Genomic DNA, 18,449 nt, shown 5'->3' on the forward strand with positions numbered 1-18,449 from the left:
TATATTTTTGCTTGGCTCATGTGCTTGATCACCACAGTGACAGGTGTCAGCGTCACTACTTTAGGACCTCGGCTGAAATCGCGGAGGGATATACAGGGCTCGCAACACAAGTGAGAATGCGGATTTATATCCTGATTATATGAAGGGAGCACTCAGTCTGATTGGTCATATTGGTCAGTAGCGCAACTAGGGAATTTATTGGGCATTTAATATTAAAACACATCCTAAATGTATGGGTCCATATTTATTTAGGCCTATAGTTATTTTACCATATAAGAAACATTGTGCAGGAACAATCCACTTGTTTGCCGCCTATAGCTACCCAGGGACAGCTTCCCGTCAGACCTATGCGGTCATTGTTAATGGACATCACATGGTTTGTGGTTTAAACCAATAAAATGTAATGTGTTTATTATATGAGTAATGCCTGGTCACTGATTGTTCTCTGATCAACCAAACACAATGAATATATGACCCCTAACTTAATCGGATTGTGCTTCAGGCATCACAAAAGACATGGCTAACCAACTAGACAGAGGGAGGAGGAAGCCCCTTTTTAATCTTTTATATGCAGATTTATGTTTATGATAGCCTCATCAACTTGCATATGTTATAAACTTAATTGTATCTAGTGATAATATTCAAAGTTATTTTAAAGATCTTTCAGAGTTGCAGAACAGAATTATTTTATGTTTCTCATCGCAATTGACATCAGGTGTATATCAGCAGGAACCTCACAAATTAGGTGTGTGCAAGGTTGTGAAATTTCTACAAATTCTAATGCTGATGTTTTATGAATGTTAATGAATTAAATATTAATATTATTTTATTTATGTCTTTAAATTGACCATAAACTGTCCATCAAATTTTCATTGGTTTTAGTGAGAAACAGCCACAGTGGATGTGAAATGAATGAATACACAGCAACACACACACACACTCACACACCCTCCACACAAACTGATGTCTTGATGCTATAATGCACAAAAAGGTTAACTTGAAAGTAAAGTTTCTGAAAAATCAGGAAGGTGTCCGTCTGTCAGTGTCCAAATCAATCCACACATATTTTGTGGTGGAATGACCGAATTTCAAGAGGGAAAAAGTTATTTGTCTTTTAAGATGGTGTCTGAATTGGTACAGTTTTTACCCCAACTTATGATAAAACTAGTATAATGCATTTTATTGTAACATAGGCCTATCATCAATTAAGGCATAAATAGAGGAACATTGTAAGACCAAATACGATAGGATTGGAAGACATTAATGGTACAGTCTCACATCAAGGTAGGCTATAAGCATTTAATATGACAAAAGAATCATAATAGGCTCATATAACATGGGGACATGCATACACACAGGAATATACTATATAGCCTACATGTTGGGATAGTTGGATTATGAGTTAAGGACACAGACATCTGTGTGTATTGGTACCGCCTTACATTCTCCTTTGCCACCCTTTCGTGCCTAGCATGGGCGCAGTGGGTTGAAAGGGGAGATCTTTTGAAGTCACCAAGGAACCTAAAGGTGTTTCTGTTTAGCACCTGCAAGGCAACTAATGTGAAAACTCGGTAAAGACTCATCGGCGCTAGGCCTGTGATTTACACAAGAAAGTTTAAAAGCTAGCTGAGCTTAGAGTGGAATCGATCATCGTGATTCAGTCAATGTTACAGTATGTGGATGTGTTTATGTGTAGCCTACTTGCTGGTTGTTTTGAATACATTAAACTTACCGCGGACGACTCGCTCTCTGGAAGAATCCAAAAAGAACGCTTCAGCTCACGAACACACTGAGAATCTCAGCACACGCACCTCCCCTTGCTCAGCACCAAAGAGTATTATACCTGTCAATATATAGATGAGTTTTTAAGCTTATTTACCCCTGTTTAAGGTGATTTGATCCGTTGCTGGCTCAACTGTTCACTTAAAACCCAACAAGTTAACTCAACTCGTACCGATTGAGGAAACTGATTGCGGCAAACCATTTAAGTTTAAAAATAAATACATGAGTATTGTGAACTTGTATATATTGATGACTCAATATATATATAAGTTCACAATACTACAGTTGTACAGTTGTATTACAGTTGTACAGTTGGTTAGTTGTATCACAGTGTTACAACTGGCTGAGTATTAATTTATATATTTATTTTGCCACATTTAACTTTGTTGGATTTTCACAAACAAACTTTGAATTTAAATTCAAAGTATGATTTTTTTCACATTTGTTTATTATGCACTGATCAGTTGTTTATTTATTAAGAATATAGCCTGTTTTTCATGCAATAAACCCTTTAAAATGTGATTTTAAAGCTAGTTTTTATTATTATTACTGTTATTATTATTATTATTATATAATAGATATTATATAGATATCTTTAATACTTCTTGAGTTACAGGCATGCAAACTTTGGGCAAAAAACACAAGTGCTTTTTCCCATTTTGAACAGTCACTGTTGGCATATGCAACAAAGATTGCTAAAGTCAAAAGATTTACCTAATAGACCTACCAATCTCTGTGTAAAAATAAAATAATGATGCCCCCATCTTTTTTAATCCATTTTACCCCCCTGTAATTTGGGTCCAAAATGTCATTTTGACCCCACTCTACAAAAATAGTGGATTACTCAGTCGATATTGTGATAGAAATATTTTATATAATGGCCTCAGAAGTGGTCAAAGGGGTATTTTCAACATGAAATGTACAGATAAATGTAGACTAAGGATGCTCAGTCAAATGTAGACTTACCCAAAAAGTGCTTAAAACAGAACTAACATCACTATCATTTGCTTAGATTATTACAAACCAATCACCAGAAAAAATCACAGTGAAGAAGACTTGAGCGACATAGATTTTTACTCAACTGTAAGATGTAAAAGTACAAGTATCTTTCTGTTCAATAGTCTTTCTTGGTTGTTGCGACCTGGTAGTGAATACAACTTTATTCCTGCAAAGAGCAACTTGAGCCGTGTCTGCGCAGCTGAGGAATAGAAGTACTAAAGATTCTATGCTTAAAATATCACCGCAGAGACAGTGAAAGTGTTGTAAGACTATATCCGCCCTCGGGGTGAGGCTGTAATACTCTTGAGTTAGTATTAATGATCCTGTGTCGGACCAGTGTATACCTGAGAAGGACGGCGAGAGTGTATAGATGCTAAAGACCTGGTGCTCACGTGTGGTTTGAGGTAATGATAGCAGCTTCTTAATGGGGACGCCCTCACCACACTTCAGCGAAGTATTGGATTGTATTATAAACATATAAACTTAAACTTTATTAAAAAGTATTCGGGAAGGGAATTACCTTGAGATACTACAGTGTATTATTTTATTATATTAACAAATGGAAGTTTACATTTACATTTACTGTACATTTATTAATTTAGCAGAAGCTTTTATCCAAAGCGACTTACAAATGAGAACAACAGAAGCAGTTAAACTAACAATAGGACAACTATATGCAAGTGCTATGACCCTTTCAGTTTATTCTAAAACAGTACCAGGGTTTTTTTTATTTTATTTTTTATAAAGATAATATATAAAGAATAGAAGAGAAAGTGTTAGTATTAATGGATCAAGTGTAGCCGAAAAAGATGCGTCTTCAGCCGTTTCTTGAAAATGACTGCGGACTCACAGCTCTGGTTGAGTTAGGCAGATCATTCCACCAGCAGGGAACAGTCAAGGTAAAGGTCTGAGAAAGAGATTTTGTGCCTCTTTGAGATGGCACCACAAGACGACGTTCACTTGCAGAGCACAAGTTTCTGGATGGCACGTAAGTCTGAAGTAATGCGTTTGGGTAAAAGGGAGCAGAGCCAGTGGTTGTTCTGTAGGCAAACGTCAGTGACTTGAATTTGATGTGAGCGGCAACTGGCAACCTGTGCAATTTTGTGAGGAGAGGAGTGACGTGTGCTCTCTTCGGCTCGATAAAGACCACTCTTGCTGGAGCATTCTGGATCAGTTGCAGAGGTTTAATAGTGCAAGCCAGGAGAGCATTACAATAGTCCAGTCTGGATAGAACAAGCGCTTGGACAAGGAGTTGTGTAGCATGCTCTGATAGGAAGGGCCTAATCCTCCTGATGTTGTATAAGGCGAATCTGCAGGATCGGGCAGTTCTAGCAATGTGGTCTGTCAAGTTCAATTGATCATCAATCACAACTCCAAGGTTCCTGGGTGACCTTGATGGAGTTATGGATGACGAACCTAGCTGAATGGAGAAGTTGTGGTGTAGTGTTGGGTTGGCCGGGACCACAAGCAGCTCTGTCTTTGCAAGGTTTAGTTGAAGGTGGTGGTCCTTCATCCAGCCAGAAATGTCTGTCAGGCAGGCTGAGATGCGAGCAGCTACCGTCATATCATCAGGCTGGAATGAGAGGTAGAGTTGTGTGTCATCAGCGTAGCAGTGATATGAAAAGCCATGTTTCTGAATCACAGATCCTAGTGATGTCATGTAGATGGAGAAGAGAAGTGGTCCAAGCACTGAGCCCTGAGGCACCCCAGTAACTAGATGTTGGGTCTTAGACACCAGTTTAGAATGATGTTCGTGAAGAACATCAGATAACCAGGAGGCAGAGGGTGTAGTGCGGGCAGGCCTGGAGGAAAGGGAGCAGAAGTTGTCCAAGCAGGAGGTTAAAGTGGAGAAAAGAGTGTTGGTTGCACTGTTAGTATCTAATGTTGAGAGCTGATCAGGTGGAGGAAGTGTGGATGAGACTAGGGTTGTGCCGATGGACGATGGCTGACCGACATCACGATGGAGACCCACCATCGTGATGCCACGCACCCCACCCTGTCAGACCAGCCCAGTCTCACGGCAGTTCGTGTTCGTGTGTACACTAGTGGTTGGGAACCTATGGCTCGCGAGCTACACCTGGCTCTTAGGCAAAAATCATGTGGCTCACAAGGTCTCTCACCCTTTACCAACAAACGATAAAAAAAAAATTAAGACGTACGTGTTCAGTGCTGTTCGCGAATGTCACGAGTCACCAGAGAAATCAACTAACCGCTTACGTTTCTGTGGTGACCTAACAGTTACAGCTCCTGCACCGGGATTCAAGCAGCTGTGCTGCTTGTTTAAGGTGATGGCGAAAATCATTTTAGAACAGCAGCAAAAATGTAAAAGTAGGCTATATCAACTTAAATATATATTTTTATTTAAACGGGTGCTTTGCTGTGCAAAGAGACATTTCGAAACATTTCACCCGCTAGCCGTTGGTACTTTCACTTTTGCAGCAGATAGCCTACCCTTTATATCCTATAAATGTGTCATATTGTTGATAATTCGCGCAGATTTCAGTTGACGATTCTGTTTAAAGTTATTAATAACAAAACATGAATGAATGAGAAAGAAAAGAGCAGGATGCGCTTTATATTGAAGAGAAATATTAAAAGCGTGATAAGTCGCGAAAGAGAACTGAATTCTACTGACAGGATGCTGTGCGCGCGATCCGAGCGCAACACGGACAAGCATAGCAGCCTTTGTCTTCGGTTGCGCGCCTAAACGGCCAAATAAACAAAGAAATATTTCAAAATGTCAAGCCGAGTATTCCCGTAAACACAGTAGATGTATAACTAGGCTACTATGTGCATTCTCTCTCTCTCTCTCTCTCTCTCTTTCTTTTCATGATGGTCAGCACGATTCCGTACTAGCACACCCCCCCCCCCACGATATCATCGTCTATCGCAATATTTTACTGTAAACATCGTCAACTGCCAATTTAGGGGACATCGCCCAAAACTAGATGAGACCAAAGAGGATAGGCGAGAGGGTGAGAGTGAGCGTAAGTTTCGCCGAAAGGTGACCTGTGGAGGAGTGTCTGTGTTGTGTTCTGATGCAGGTTGATGTTGAGAGTGAGGAGGAGTGATCTGAGGTGTGCAGTAGAGTGACTACTGTATGGTCAGTGGAGCAGTGGCATGTGTAAATAAGGTCCAATTGGTCACCTGATTTGTGAGTAGCCGCAGTAGATACTCGTTTGAGGTCGAATGAGGCAAGCAGAGTGTGGAAATCAGCAGCCTGAGGCTTTCCTAGGTGAATGTTGAAGTCTCCAAGAACTATGAGAGGGGTACCATTCTCTCATATGATGAGTAGCACATCAAGCTCCTCCAAGAAACTGCCAAGTTGACCTGGTGGACGATAAACAACTACAAAATGGATTTTAATAGGCCTTGTGATGGTAATTGAATGTGATTCAAATGAGCTGTTTTCACATAGAGGTGGTAAAGGATTAAATTTCCAATTGTTTGAGATGAGAAGACCAGTACCTCCACCCCGTCCAGTCAGACGAGGGTGTAGACGAGGGGTGTAGTCAGACGAGGGGTGAAGTTGTTTGAATTGTCCGTGGTGAAGAAGTCAGATTAGTAGGCTGTATTCGTATTGAGAATTTCCATGACAATATACATCCATTACATTTAATATTTTGGCTTTCATCACTATTTATTTTGTCTTTCTTCAGAAAAAAATATTAACAAATTCCGAAATTTTGAGCTAGGGAAGTTTCCGAAATTTGGTTGATTTGACATGTAATGACCCATTGTTGTGAGTTATCAAATAGTCACATTTACAGTTAGGCTAAAGTATAACTATCATTATAGTTCCCATTGGATAATTTTAGGATACCCCATTAGAAATATAAGAGGACAAATACATTATAAAAACAGTGACATTGTTTTAACAGTAATAGATTTTCTCATTACCCAATTATTTACTAAAATGGTGAATGTCTAAGTAATCTATGTTTTACACTGAGTAAATACAAACACAGCCCAGTGCCTATGAGTCTGGTTTGGAGCTAATGGATTACTCTGGAAGAGACATGCAAACGCCCCTTTTTAGACTACTTAAACTTGACACCAAAAAGGTTCATGCCGTTACCAGAGTGAGTTTTAAGAAGTCTAGTGGTCTTTCCAGAATGGATGTTTTAGCAGGTCCCCAAAAGAGAGAATATGGCTGGTACTTGTCTCTTATGGCACCAAACACAAAGGGACCGAAGTTTGCATGGCTTGATCCATCAAGACTCTATTGCAATTCACAGGTAAACATTCCCTCGTGTTGCATGCTAAACTTAGAGTGTACAATGTACTTTATTGAGTAACCTAGCTTTGAAACTTTGTATCTTGAAGTCTGGAAGGTAAAGTAAGCATTGCTAGAATGTGATTGACAACCATGGGCTTTATTGTTTAAAGTCTCTGATCTCTGTTTTCTGTTTTCTGGCTGATCCAGGCACTGTCAGATTGTGTAAAAGATCTTCTAAAACCATTCAAGAATGAGACCATTGACCTGGTGGCTGGAATAGATGCCATGGGCTTCATCCTCGGTATAAAACCTTCACTTTTGAAGCTGGTATAGGGTAAGACAGTGAACTCGAGAGATTATATTTTTAGCTCAGTTCACATGTTCCAGGAAAAGTAAATATGACTCCTGGGGAAGTAGACTAAATATAGAGTGGGATATTCTCCACTGCCTGACTTAATGAAATGGATATACTAGCCTATCTCATCACTAGTTTGAGATGAATGAATGACTGAAAAACAGTTTACTTTTATTTTTTACTTTCTCCTCCAATTTCAGGGGCAGCTGTGGCCATGACTTTAGGAAAAGGATTTTTGGCCATTCGAAAAGCAGGACACTTGTGTGTTGAAACTCGCACTCAGGACTACAGCGACTACTCTGGACGAGAGAAATGCATGGAAGTGCGTGTTGATGTATTAAAGCCAGGTACTGATTTACATTAACTCGTATATGTCACTATAATGCCACTCTTAAAAATAAAGATTCCAAAAGGTTGTTTTTGCAGCAATGCCAAGGAAGAACCATTTTAGTTCCTCAAAGAACCTTTCGGTGAACAGTTCTTAAAAGAGCCATTTTCTTAGTTTGAAGAACATTTTAATAATCTAAAGAACCTATAAAGGTTTTTCATAGAACCATCAATGCCAATAAAGACCTTTACTTTCAAGACTGGTTGATAATGGAAACAGACAAATCTAAATAGTTATCTTTTTAAATATAATGTTTGCAGTGTTTTATAAATTATTGATCAGCTCTGCTGTCCTATTTTACTATATAATTCCACATAATGACTGCAGAACTGTGTATTCAAACATTTTTTTCCATCAATGACATCTAGTTCTATAACATCAAAATGGGAAATTCTGAGATGTGTTATGATGTATTTCAGGTCTACGGGTTCTTATAGTAGACCAGTGGATTGAGACTGGAGGAACTATGAAAGCAGCTATCAAACTGGTGGAGAATCAAGGAGCTACTGTTGTAGGTAAGCATAAAACACCTAATACAAATGTTTTGAGACATGGTGAACATATCCACTGACCCTCTCCACCCAAAACCGTTATGTCTTTCTTTGATATTGATTCTCCCCTTTAGGACACTATAAAAATAAATAATGTAGCTGGAGTGCGACTGGTGAGAGTTTATTGACATTCTTGTGCCATTAGCTGCTGTATGCAAGATACAACACAAAGGATTTGAACAGCTGCTTTCTGTGAGAGGGTGTAATGGCTCCCGCTGTCGAATGAATAGGATCACTTCAGTAGCCTTGATTAACTTGCTAAAATGAGTGCTATTATTTCTCTATTCTTTGTAGGCATTGCTGCTGTGGCCATTGAAAACAGCGAGGGAGGGAAGTGGCTAAAGGAAAACTATAAATATTCCCACTGCATCCCAAATGAGCTGCAATCTCAGATAGACAGTCAATACTTGGAATCTTTAAAAACTTCAGTGGTTAAATACTTAAATCAGGAAAATATATATAATCATGTAAAAATGTGAAATACCAAAGTGGAATCAGCCCTTGAATCATTTGGAGAAACAAAATATTTAGGATATTATTCAGAGGTTGTGCATTTTTGTGTATGGAGATGTATAGATCATTTGAGGACTGATCTTTCTAATCTTAAATGGATTTGATCCATTACAGACTTCGTGTTTTAAGCATTCAGTCAATTGTTACACACAATTACCAATAGAGGTCACTATCAGATTGTAACTCAGATTTCTAGCTATTACCAACTTGAAAATAGTAAAAATCAATAATGATGAATTTAATGTAAATGAAACATTAATTAAACAGTATTAATACAGGGTTTTTGCAGGTTTTATGAAGATGAATTTAAGAATTTTTAAAGTCCTTTTTAAGACCAATTGTAAAATTGTAAAGAATTGAAGGGAAAATAATACATCATTATGTTCCATAAAAATGTAAATGTCAAAGGAGAAACCCAATGAGTAAAAAGCATAAACTCGCTTAATTTTGTTACATTTTTCCAGACTTATTTTTGCATTTGTATCTCAAGTGAATTAATCTTGATTTAAAGATGTTTAGATATTTGTATTGGAAACAAGACATAAATACTGAGGAAGATATTCATTTTTTGCCAAGCATGCAACATTTAATGGCATGACATTATAAACTCTGATTTAAGACATTTTTAAGGCTTTCATTTTTGTAAGGGTGAATTAAGACCTTTTTAAGACCCGCAGAAACCCTGTAACACGATAATACTGTTAATATTAGGACTTTTAGGGAAAAAACTATTTTATTTATTGTAGAAGTTTAAATAAATAAACGGCTCATTTAAGAAAAAGGAAAAGCATTTTATTTAGAATAAAAATGTCAATCACAGAAAACTATGTATACATGTCCTAACACTTATAAAGTCTTTATAGCAAAATTCATTTTGAAGCTATATGAATGAATTCCTATATAACTTCAAGATAAATGACCCTTTTAATAAACAGGATTCTTTATATAGAAAAATACAGATATCTCTGTTTATTGCTTTTTGTGCAACTCATGCATGATCCTCTTATGTACCTTTTAAAATCAGTGCTGACGGTAAACTTAGCAAAAATGTGAAATAAAAAATGTCTTTGTAATTAACACAATATAATAATTAATCACTGATAACTATTATGCATAAATTGTGCATAGAAGTCTAGGGAAAACAGAATACCGCCGTTGCCACAAAAAAATGCAAACCTCAGGCTGTCCAACAAAGGAATGTTTTCTTTTATCCAGCGGATATTCAGTTACACCCTATGAATAATAAACCACACTGCTGTGGTTCTCCATCCCACTTTTTATATTCTCCCTATGTACTGTACGTACAAACATGTAAGTTTGCGTGCATGTTTTGCTTTGGTACCCTTATTTTTTGGTGCAAATGTTTGCATTTTCACAATGTCAGTCTTTACTGACAACAGTTAGGCTGTTTCTTCTTGGAAGTTGCATACAGGTTATTTGAGTTGCTGTTGATTTCTGTGAGGATAAAAAAAAAGTTTCATGTTTTATTTAAATGCAAATGCAATATTGATTATATGTACTATTCATCAGTCCACGTTGTTCTACAGAAAACCATTGTTTCATAACCTTTTATAAAAACGTAATAACTTTTTCATCCTCTGAAAGCACTTTCTTTAATGAATTCAGGCAACCCAGGCAAGGAACCAATAATGTCATTGCCAACTTTTCATGATGCAATCAAATTCCACGGATATAATAATGTCCTTATTGTACTTACGAACAACTTCCCCAATCCGTCTAGATCCACTTTTCTCCAGTTCTGCCAGTACATTGGCCTCAAATGTTAAAGACGCCACTCTGAAGAAAAACTCTCTCACATTCTCCCCTACAGACACAAAAACAATAATTTAACGACATTAACAGTAGCGACGCTGATCTAAGGTTTCCCAAATACTTAATATGACTGCAAAATTGAAACTGCAAATCCCATTAAAATATACTAATCTATAGTATTTGTGTCTAGTTAAGAACTCACCAGACAAAGCGGACACAGCCCAGTACTCTGCTTTCATCTGATCTGCCAGTTTAATGGCATCCTGCTCAATTAGTGTATACTGTGCAGGAGACTGCAGAAAAGACACATTGGTTTGACATAAATATACACATATATTGTATTATGCTGGCCTTGAACTTTAATATAAAACATATTTACTGAGTCATATACAGTATGTAACTTTACAATTTACAATTATGAATTATAAAATAATATAATGTTGATATAAAATAAAAATGGACACTCACACTCAGATCTTTCTTTGTGCCAACCAAGAAAAGCAATACACTTGTAGGATCATTCTCTTTCATTGCATCCTCTAGCCATTGCCTTTAGAAGAGGATGATACATTTCAATGTGTGAAGCAAGAATGAAATGGAAAAAAGTATTTTCTTCCCTATTGAGATGTATATCCAAGTGATACAGCATCTTAAACTAGGCAAAATTAAGATAAAACTAGGACAAAATGACTATTGCTCAACCCTCACACTGGTGCAAACGTCATCAGAAAATAAATATTGTTGCGAGGGGGAGGAGACGTTAATGAAGGCATATGAATTTAAAAAAAATACTGATGCACGTGGATCAATCATTTGTAATAAAAACTGCAATATTTTTGAAAATAAAATTACCTTGTATGTTCCAGTGAAGCAACATCCGTCAAATCAAACACAATGATTACAGCTGGAAACAGGAAATTAAAAAGAATATTAACTGTTGTATCTCAAAATTTAGGGCACAAAAATTTAAATGGGAAAAGAAACGTATTCATTATTATTACTAACCAGAGTCATCACTAGGCCCATTTTAGGAGGGTTTTACACCCCCCCCCCCCACCCAACAAATTTGCAGTAAAGTCCATAATATGTACACTAATTCGTGATCGCCTCGGCGGCAGGCTTTGGCTCATCCCCATATTTTAGTATCCGTACAGCCAGCGTCAGAGGCAGAGGACAACGTATGTGCATTTATTGATTAGATTGTTATAATATCAGCATCTGTGTAGTTCTTTGTCATAAATGCAGTTTACATAATATGATGCGGCAGCAATTCAGGATGGTTTCTCATCCACTGTAAATCCTAAAATTGCCCGTTACTAACATTAATGTAATGTTACATTAAATAATGTATTAAAATGGAATAAAAATATTAGTTGTTAAATTATATTGTTTGTTTGTATTATTTAATGTTATTTTCTGGTGAACCATTCCTTACCCTGAGCTCCTCGGTAGTATGTAGAGGCAATGCATTTAAATCTCTCCTGTCCTGCAGTGTCCCACCTCAAAAATGAAAACAAAAAATATAGCTGTATAAATAACTTGTTTAGAAATAATTAGGCTGTCATCAAATTTGGGTCAAACTCACAGTTGTAGACTGAAGGGGACCCCAAGAACTTCAAACCTCTCCATCTCAAAGTCCACACCAATGGTGGCCTTGTAATTCTTGTCAAAGACATTTTTGCAAAATCTAAAGAAACAAAGTTTAAAAAGATTAAATGACTAGGTTACACTTTACAATAAGGTTTCATTAGTTAACATTAGTTATCAACTTTAGTTAAAGCTGCAGTCCGTAGTTTTTCCCTCTTTGTCGTTATCTCTGTTCGAAATCTGCAATGGCAGTTATTCACAGAATTATGAATAACTAATTAATAATTACTACATTAAATGCCCTTTTGATATTTATCCTTGTTTTCGCATGGGCCTGGTTCCAGTCTCTTTTTTTCTGTAGCCAGTCTGAAGTCTTTTGCGTTTTACAACGGGTGAATCTCTAGTTGTCAGTCCCTGGTGATTGTCGTTTGAACCTTTCTTTCTGAAAGTTTCATTATATCAAGTGCTGTGAGAAAAGGCTATAAATCTCCACCACCAACATCCTCACACACAATATAGCCTACTAGCCGAGACTCCTTCTTTTCGTCTACAGATGTGACGTAATGACGCAAAGACATGCTGGAATTTCCCGCGGAAATCCACCAGTACCACTGGAATTATTACAAGCTTACCGTTTTGAAATGAACTAAGGCAAGCTGATAGTTTTGAACACTGGCTGGTTATGAACTTGCTCAAAAATTTAGTTTGGATCATTTTTAACCCAAAAAAGTTACGGACTGCAGCTTTAACAAACTAAGAATGAAAAATACTTCAACAGCATTTATTAATCTTAGTTCATTTTAACATTTATTAACACATTATTATAATACATTTTTATTAGTTCACATAAACAAATGATGAACGACTGTATTTTTTATTCATTTAACATTTAACAGATTTTAATAAATACTGTTATGTATTGCTCATTTTTAGTTCACGTTAGTTAATACATTAACTAATGTTAACAAATGAGACCTTATTGTAAAGTGTTACCAATTACTATATTCAGCCAAACACTAACTAAAAGCAAGCTGACTGCTTTGACGTAATCTGTTATAATTCTGCAACTTTGCTCACCTATTAATCAAACAGGTTTTCCCCACTGCCAGATCACCCACTACAATGACCTTGGAGATTTTAAACCTACTGGACAAAAAGCACAGGATAAAACAATGCTGCATAAACCACTGATTCAGCAAAACAAAAGATAACTTCTCACCCCACGGTTCCTGTCCTCTGCTGCTGACAGGCCGTCTTCACCTTGCTGTGGAATTCATTCTCTGTGTTCAAAGCAGCGCCTTTGCTGAAGCACTACAACAGGAGTGAATATTAACACTCATTACTTCAGGAAGCACTTGAGGAAATGGGCCAATGGAGGAATTTCAGAACAAGCACTACCATCAGTGCATTGTGTGTAAAACATGTACCTTAGGAAGCTGGCCGATTATGCGGTCTTTTCGTACAGGGGGCAGTACACTCATGATGATGTTCCTGCAGGAGAACCACAAAGTTATGAATCACAGCTTGGCGTTGTGTTACATGGGCATGGCACACACCATTACAGAAGGAATTGGTAATGGCTGCTCAGAATGAGGCTCTAGAGAGGGAGACTTGCATTAATAAAAAAAGCATATTTATTTTAGTTCAGCTTTTGTGTAAATTTGACCGTCATTGAACAACGAATATGTAGGAACTGGTTGGTTTTAAATAGTTGCCTATACTGGGTCACTAAATAGCGGCATGGGTGATGATGACTCACTAATCTGTATTTCGTTAATCCCAAAGTCAATCTGAGAACAAAGAAAAACACATAATTTGGGACAAAACGTGTCTGACCTTGTTTGTGGTGCCTCTTTTTTGTCGACTTTTGGTGTAATATGTGTGGCTTATACACAAGGCTACATAGTCATATAAAGAATATAAGATTTATTAAATACTGTAGCAACTTAATGAGTTTTGTGATGTACATAAACATGCCAAACGTCACATTTTAAGAACAAAGGATACATTCTTTAATCCACCTTCATCTTCATTCCATCCTTCCAAAATCATATCCGTGCTCCGTAACACTGTTGCTACAAACAAACGTGTGCTTCTTACCTCAGGACGTTCCTGTGAATGTAAAGCGCTCTCTTTCTGAGACAAAGAAGTTTGAAATGCGTTTATGAGTTAAATGCAAGAAAAAGAAAAACGAAAAGAAACTGGAGGGAGAGAAATATTCATCTATCGCGTACAGTTTCCAACTTTCTAAAGAAAACGGAAGGATATTCCTTCTCCGACCGACGGAAGCGCTGGGAACTGCAGTGCATACAGATGATCCGTCTCCTCCAATCCCCCGGTCTGTCCTCTCCAAAACCAGGAAAGAGGGGTAGGTAGCAAACGCCCCCTACAGCCCTAGGGTTATATGTATGTATACGGCACTATAATACGGTTGTTACCGTGCATTTCTTTTAATAATGTGGCTAACATGTTATTACACATGTTATGACCGGGTTTGGTCATCTGTTTTTAAAGGTAGGCCGTAAACGCTGCAAAAATACCATACGTATTTTATTCTCTTGCGTTTAAATTGCGTTTAGAAACGTTTTGCACTCAATTAACATATTTGTTTTAATAATTTTTGTTATCCCTTGCAAAAAGTTCTGGGTTGTACCATAGTGGTTTTAGGCCTATGCAGCATTCAAAGGTTTGGGGTCAGTAAGATCATAATATAGGCTATTAACATTTTTATTCAGCAAGGATCCATGGATTATTCAAAAGTGACAGTAAAGATATTTATAATGCTACAAAAGTATATAAAATAACATTAATATATAATATTATAATAGCCTAATATATGTAGCGTAATATCGCTGTTCAGCTTTGCAAAGAAAGATCTAGCCTATACATTTTTTGTGTGATTTTATGAAATGAATTTATAGGATAGAAGTAGCCTAGCCTATGTGATTAGAATGGATGTTGGAATTATAAACTGCATCTTATGTTGTTTTTGTTAGAGAAAAGTATTTGTTAGCAAAATGGAGGAGTACAATATTGTCCCCAGACCTATTTGAGGGTTTCCCGCCAAAACCTCTAGCGCCACCATCAGATAGGCTAAAACATGTAGACTTCATTCATCTCCTTATAACTTTGTATTAAAAAATAACTTTGCTTATAAATGTTTGTCTGTCCAAGATATGGTCCAGCTAATGTGCACGTGTAGAGTAAACAAACGATGCAGCAATGAAAAATGCGATTGGATCTTTTAATTGCCACATTGATGGTTGCGATTTCTCCCACTGTAGCCTATACAAGTGGACCGTGTTTCTCTCCTGTAGGCCAAATGGAGGCTACCTGTTCAAGGTATGGCCTACCTAGGCTAGTAGGCCTACCTCTTTTCAGTTTTCAAACACTTTCAAGCGCTCTAGTGAGCTAGTCACCTCGTGAGGTTTGATTTTGAGGTGCTCCCCCCTATAAATTGCCCACGGTTAGGCGCCGTGGCTTAGTTGGTTAAAGCGCCTGTCTAGTAAACAGGAGATCCTGGGTTCGAATCCCAGCGGTGCCTTATTAAATGTGCGCTCAATCTAAGAATGAACAACATTCGCGAAACAGTCTACGTCTTACAATCCATTGGGGAAATCCGAGGATTTTGATGGATTTTTGAGCTGGTGTTTGGAGACTATGACAGTGCGTCTGCATTTTGAACCAGGCTACATTGTGCAGAGACCCGAGAACCTGTCATTCCTGCTCACAGACAGAGCATGCAAACTCAGTGCAGGACAGGCAAAAGCCTGGAGAAGAACCATCACATGGCCCAACTGCAACTGTTGAAACGGGCGGGCTCTGTGGCGCAATGGATAGCGCATTGGACTTCTAGGCAGAATGAGGCAATTCAAAGGTTGTGGGTTCGAGTCCCACCAGAGTCGCTGATTTTGGTGATATGTTCACCCTATAATGCAAAGTGTTGCCCTTAGGCAACAGAAACTTTAACCCGTTGTGTTCTCAACATATTAATTTAAATAATTTCAAGATGCAAAAGTCTGAGAACAGTCCAATGAGTTGTAAGTGAAATGCACAAACCAACAACACTTTTTACGCATTATAAAAGTTTAGCATAAAAATAATTTAAATGTAGGCTATCAATCAATACAATTATGTAATCTTGCATACGCTGAAATTATCACTTGTAAGAGAATTTTTTTTATATTTAATTTTTTGCCATCAGCCACAAGAGGGCAGCAGACAGAAAAAAATATCATGGTAAGGGCTCTTCGTTATCTAACAGACTAAGTCGGTTACAATGTGGTGGAACTTGAAAGAATATCAGATTTTACATTCGTTTTGTTGTACCGATGTCTGGACAATGAGTGAAATGAACAGACTGTGAAGATCAGATGTCGATGTCTGTATGTCTTTGTGTAGTCTGTAAGCGTGGGTGTTCCAAACCCTATAGTCTTTTAACAAGGTTTGCTGAATAAATGATAGGCTACTGTTGAGCAATCATACTTGGTTTAATCATGACTCGGCAATAAATAGGACAATTCTGGATCTTTTTTAGTTAACCTTTAGGTTAAAAAGAATTTCCTCTTTTTCATCTAATGGATTATTATTATGTCTTCAAAACATGTGCTTATAACCATTTCATTATTCAGTCACATTTGCAGTTTATTGTTCTGCTAGCCTATTGTTCAGTTTCTAATGTTGTTATTCTGACTGTGGACGACTGAAGCTGAGATGTTTAAATAGTAATTGAATATTTAAATGTCAAGACGTACAGCATATAAAAATACACTTCCAAGAGTAAGGCTTTAGCACATTTGAAAAGGTCATTTTGTGAACTTTTCACCTTTCAAACCACTTCTATTTCTGTCAAACCACAGTCTCTTTGCTCTGTTTAGTTATGTTTAGCTCTGTTAGTCAGTCACATCAAGATGAAAATACACAGTGCATGCTAATTTTATCAGATTAATAATGTATGTTACACCAAGTGTTAGCCTAATATGGCCAATACTCTAGTTGAAATGTTATTAAAGATATTACATTGTGTTAATTCAGTGTAGAATTAATTCAGATTAGCGTTAAATTACATAAAGTCACCGTTTAAGCAAATTTACATGATTTGAATTTTATAAAATCTGTTTGAGTCTCACTAAAGTGTGAGAACTGAGAAATTGCTCAGGGCTGATACTGCAGAAATTCTCAGGGAAACTAACCAGTAATTTGCATGACAGGACAGCATAAGCCTCCACGGTTGCTTCACAGCGGTCAGTGTTTTTTCTAGCCCTCCTCCATGCAATCATGCAAGTCAGTTGTGCTCAACCTAAGATTATTTTTATGACCTGGACATTTTTAGGAGATTTGAGTCATATAATACAGCAAAATTATGAACTTTATAAGCAAAAGAACCTTTTGAAATATGCTTTTACTTTTCCAGAACCAGCTTGGTTACATATTTGGTTCATCCCATAAAGCACACGGTAATCCAAGTTTGAAATGTTTCATGCCTCAGAATGTGACAGTCAGTGATCAGGAATGTTCAGTGTTTATATACTCACCGGAACTGCTTTGTAATGTAAGAGGACAATATGAGGCGAAAGGACACTGCCGAAACTCATTCTCAAAGGTGTTGCTATTTCTTTTTGAACGTATCTATATACCTATTATAGTTCTTCACAGTACTGATACTTTTACCTTTTTTAAAGGGATAGTTCACCCAAAAATGAAAATTCTGTCATCATTTACTCTCCCTCAAGTTGTTCCAAACCTGTATGACTTTCTTTCTTCTGCTGAACACAAAAGAAGATATTTTAAAGAAAGTCGGTAACAAAACGACTGATGGACCCCATTGACTTCCATAGGGGGGAAAAAATACTATGGATGTCAATGGGGACCAGCAACTGTTTAATTACCGACCTTCTTTAAAATATCTTCTTTTGTGTTTAGCAGAAGAAAGAAAGTCATACAGGTTTGGAACAACTTGAGGGAGAGTAAATGATGACAGAATTTTCATTTTTGGGTGAACTATCCCTTTAAATGCTCTTGGATAATTTAAAAATAGCCTTTGAAATGAAAGAGTTTCATCTTGGGTTAATATGTGTTTTTATATTAGAACTTTGTCAGCATGAACAGATGATGAAGATGAACTTGTGAAATGAATCAAACATAATTATTTTATTTATTTAGGAACAAAACATTTTGTTATTCCCTTTCAATGAATGGAAAAAGAGCAAACAATAGTCCTATATGTGCTCCTGAGATTTAAAAGCATCTAACTGAGGTCTAAATCACTTCCTACGGCCAAAA

General features: G+C 37.1%; 2 protein-coding genes across 3 annotated transcripts; one reads left to right on the plus strand and one right to left on the minus strand.

Moving 5' to 3' along the window:
• Window positions 1-6,855: 6,855 nt before the first annotated feature.
• On the plus strand, window positions 6,856-9,761 carry LOC308693637 (adenine phosphoribosyltransferase). Of its 2 annotated transcripts, none has more exons than XM_081370710.1 (5): window positions 6,856-7,019; window positions 7,208-7,301; window positions 7,556-7,702; window positions 8,163-8,258; window positions 8,589-9,761. In XM_081370710.1, the coding sequence occupies exons 1-5, from the start codon at window positions 6,897-6,899 to the stop codon at window positions 8,771-8,773; spliced, it is 645 nt and encodes a 214-aa protein (XP_081226836.1). In that variant the 5' UTR covers window positions 6,856-6,896; the 3' UTR covers window positions 8,774-9,761. The 2 variants fall into 2 exon arrangements, with proteins under 2 accessions (XP_081226836.1, XP_081226837.1); XM_081370711.1 differs by having other exon boundaries at window positions 8,163-8,254; window positions 8,589-8,780.
• Window positions 9,581-14,495, minus strand: rab34a (RAB34, member RAS oncogene family a). The gene is made up of 11 exons (XM_081370709.1): window positions 14,268-14,495; window positions 13,595-13,658; window positions 13,387-13,478; window positions 13,245-13,310; window positions 12,166-12,267; window positions 12,016-12,080; window positions 11,433-11,484; window positions 11,049-11,130; window positions 10,783-10,873; window positions 10,525-10,632; window positions 9,581-10,262 (listed from the first exon to the last, which is right to left on the minus strand). Exons 2-11 carry the CDS (start codon window positions 13,646-13,648, stop codon window positions 10,195-10,197), a joined length of 780 nt encoding a protein of 259 aa, XP_081226835.1. The 5' UTR covers window positions 13,649-13,658; window positions 14,268-14,495; the 3' UTR covers window positions 9,581-10,194.
• Window positions 14,496-18,449: the final 3,954 nt, after the last annotated feature.

The sequence above is a fragment of the Scardinius erythrophthalmus genome (assembly GCF_964197995.2).
Source record: "Scardinius erythrophthalmus genome assembly, chromosome: 7".
Classification (NCBI taxonomy): Eukaryota; Metazoa; Chordata; class Actinopteri; order Cypriniformes; family Leuciscidae; genus Scardinius; species Scardinius erythrophthalmus.

Bases quoted from the DNA above. Each gene is read 5' to 3' on its own strand.
- rab34a (XM_081370709.1), bottom strand. From the start codon at position 13,648: ATGAGTGTACTGCCCCCTGTACGAAAAGACCGCATAATCGGCCAGCTT. The intron at 12,268-13,244 runs GTGAGCAAAGTT...TTGTTTCTTTAG, and splicing joins AAAACCTGTTTGATTAATAG to ATTTTGCAAAAATGTCTTTG. The intron at 11,485-12,015 runs GTAAGGAATGGT...TCCTGTTTCCAG, and splicing joins ATACTACCGAGGAGCTCAGG to CTGTAATCATTGTGTTTGAT.
- LOC308693637 (XM_081370710.1), top strand. From the start codon at position 6,897: ATGGATGTTTTAGCAGGTCCCCAAAAGAGAGAATATGGCTGGTACTTG. The intron at 7,020-7,207 runs GTAAACATTCCC...TGGCTGATCCAG, and splicing joins GACTCTATTGCAATTCACAG to GCACTGTCAGATTGTGTAAA. The intron at 7,302-7,555 runs GTATAAAACCTT...CTCCAATTTCAG, and splicing joins TGCCATGGGCTTCATCCTCG to GGGCAGCTGTGGCCATGACT.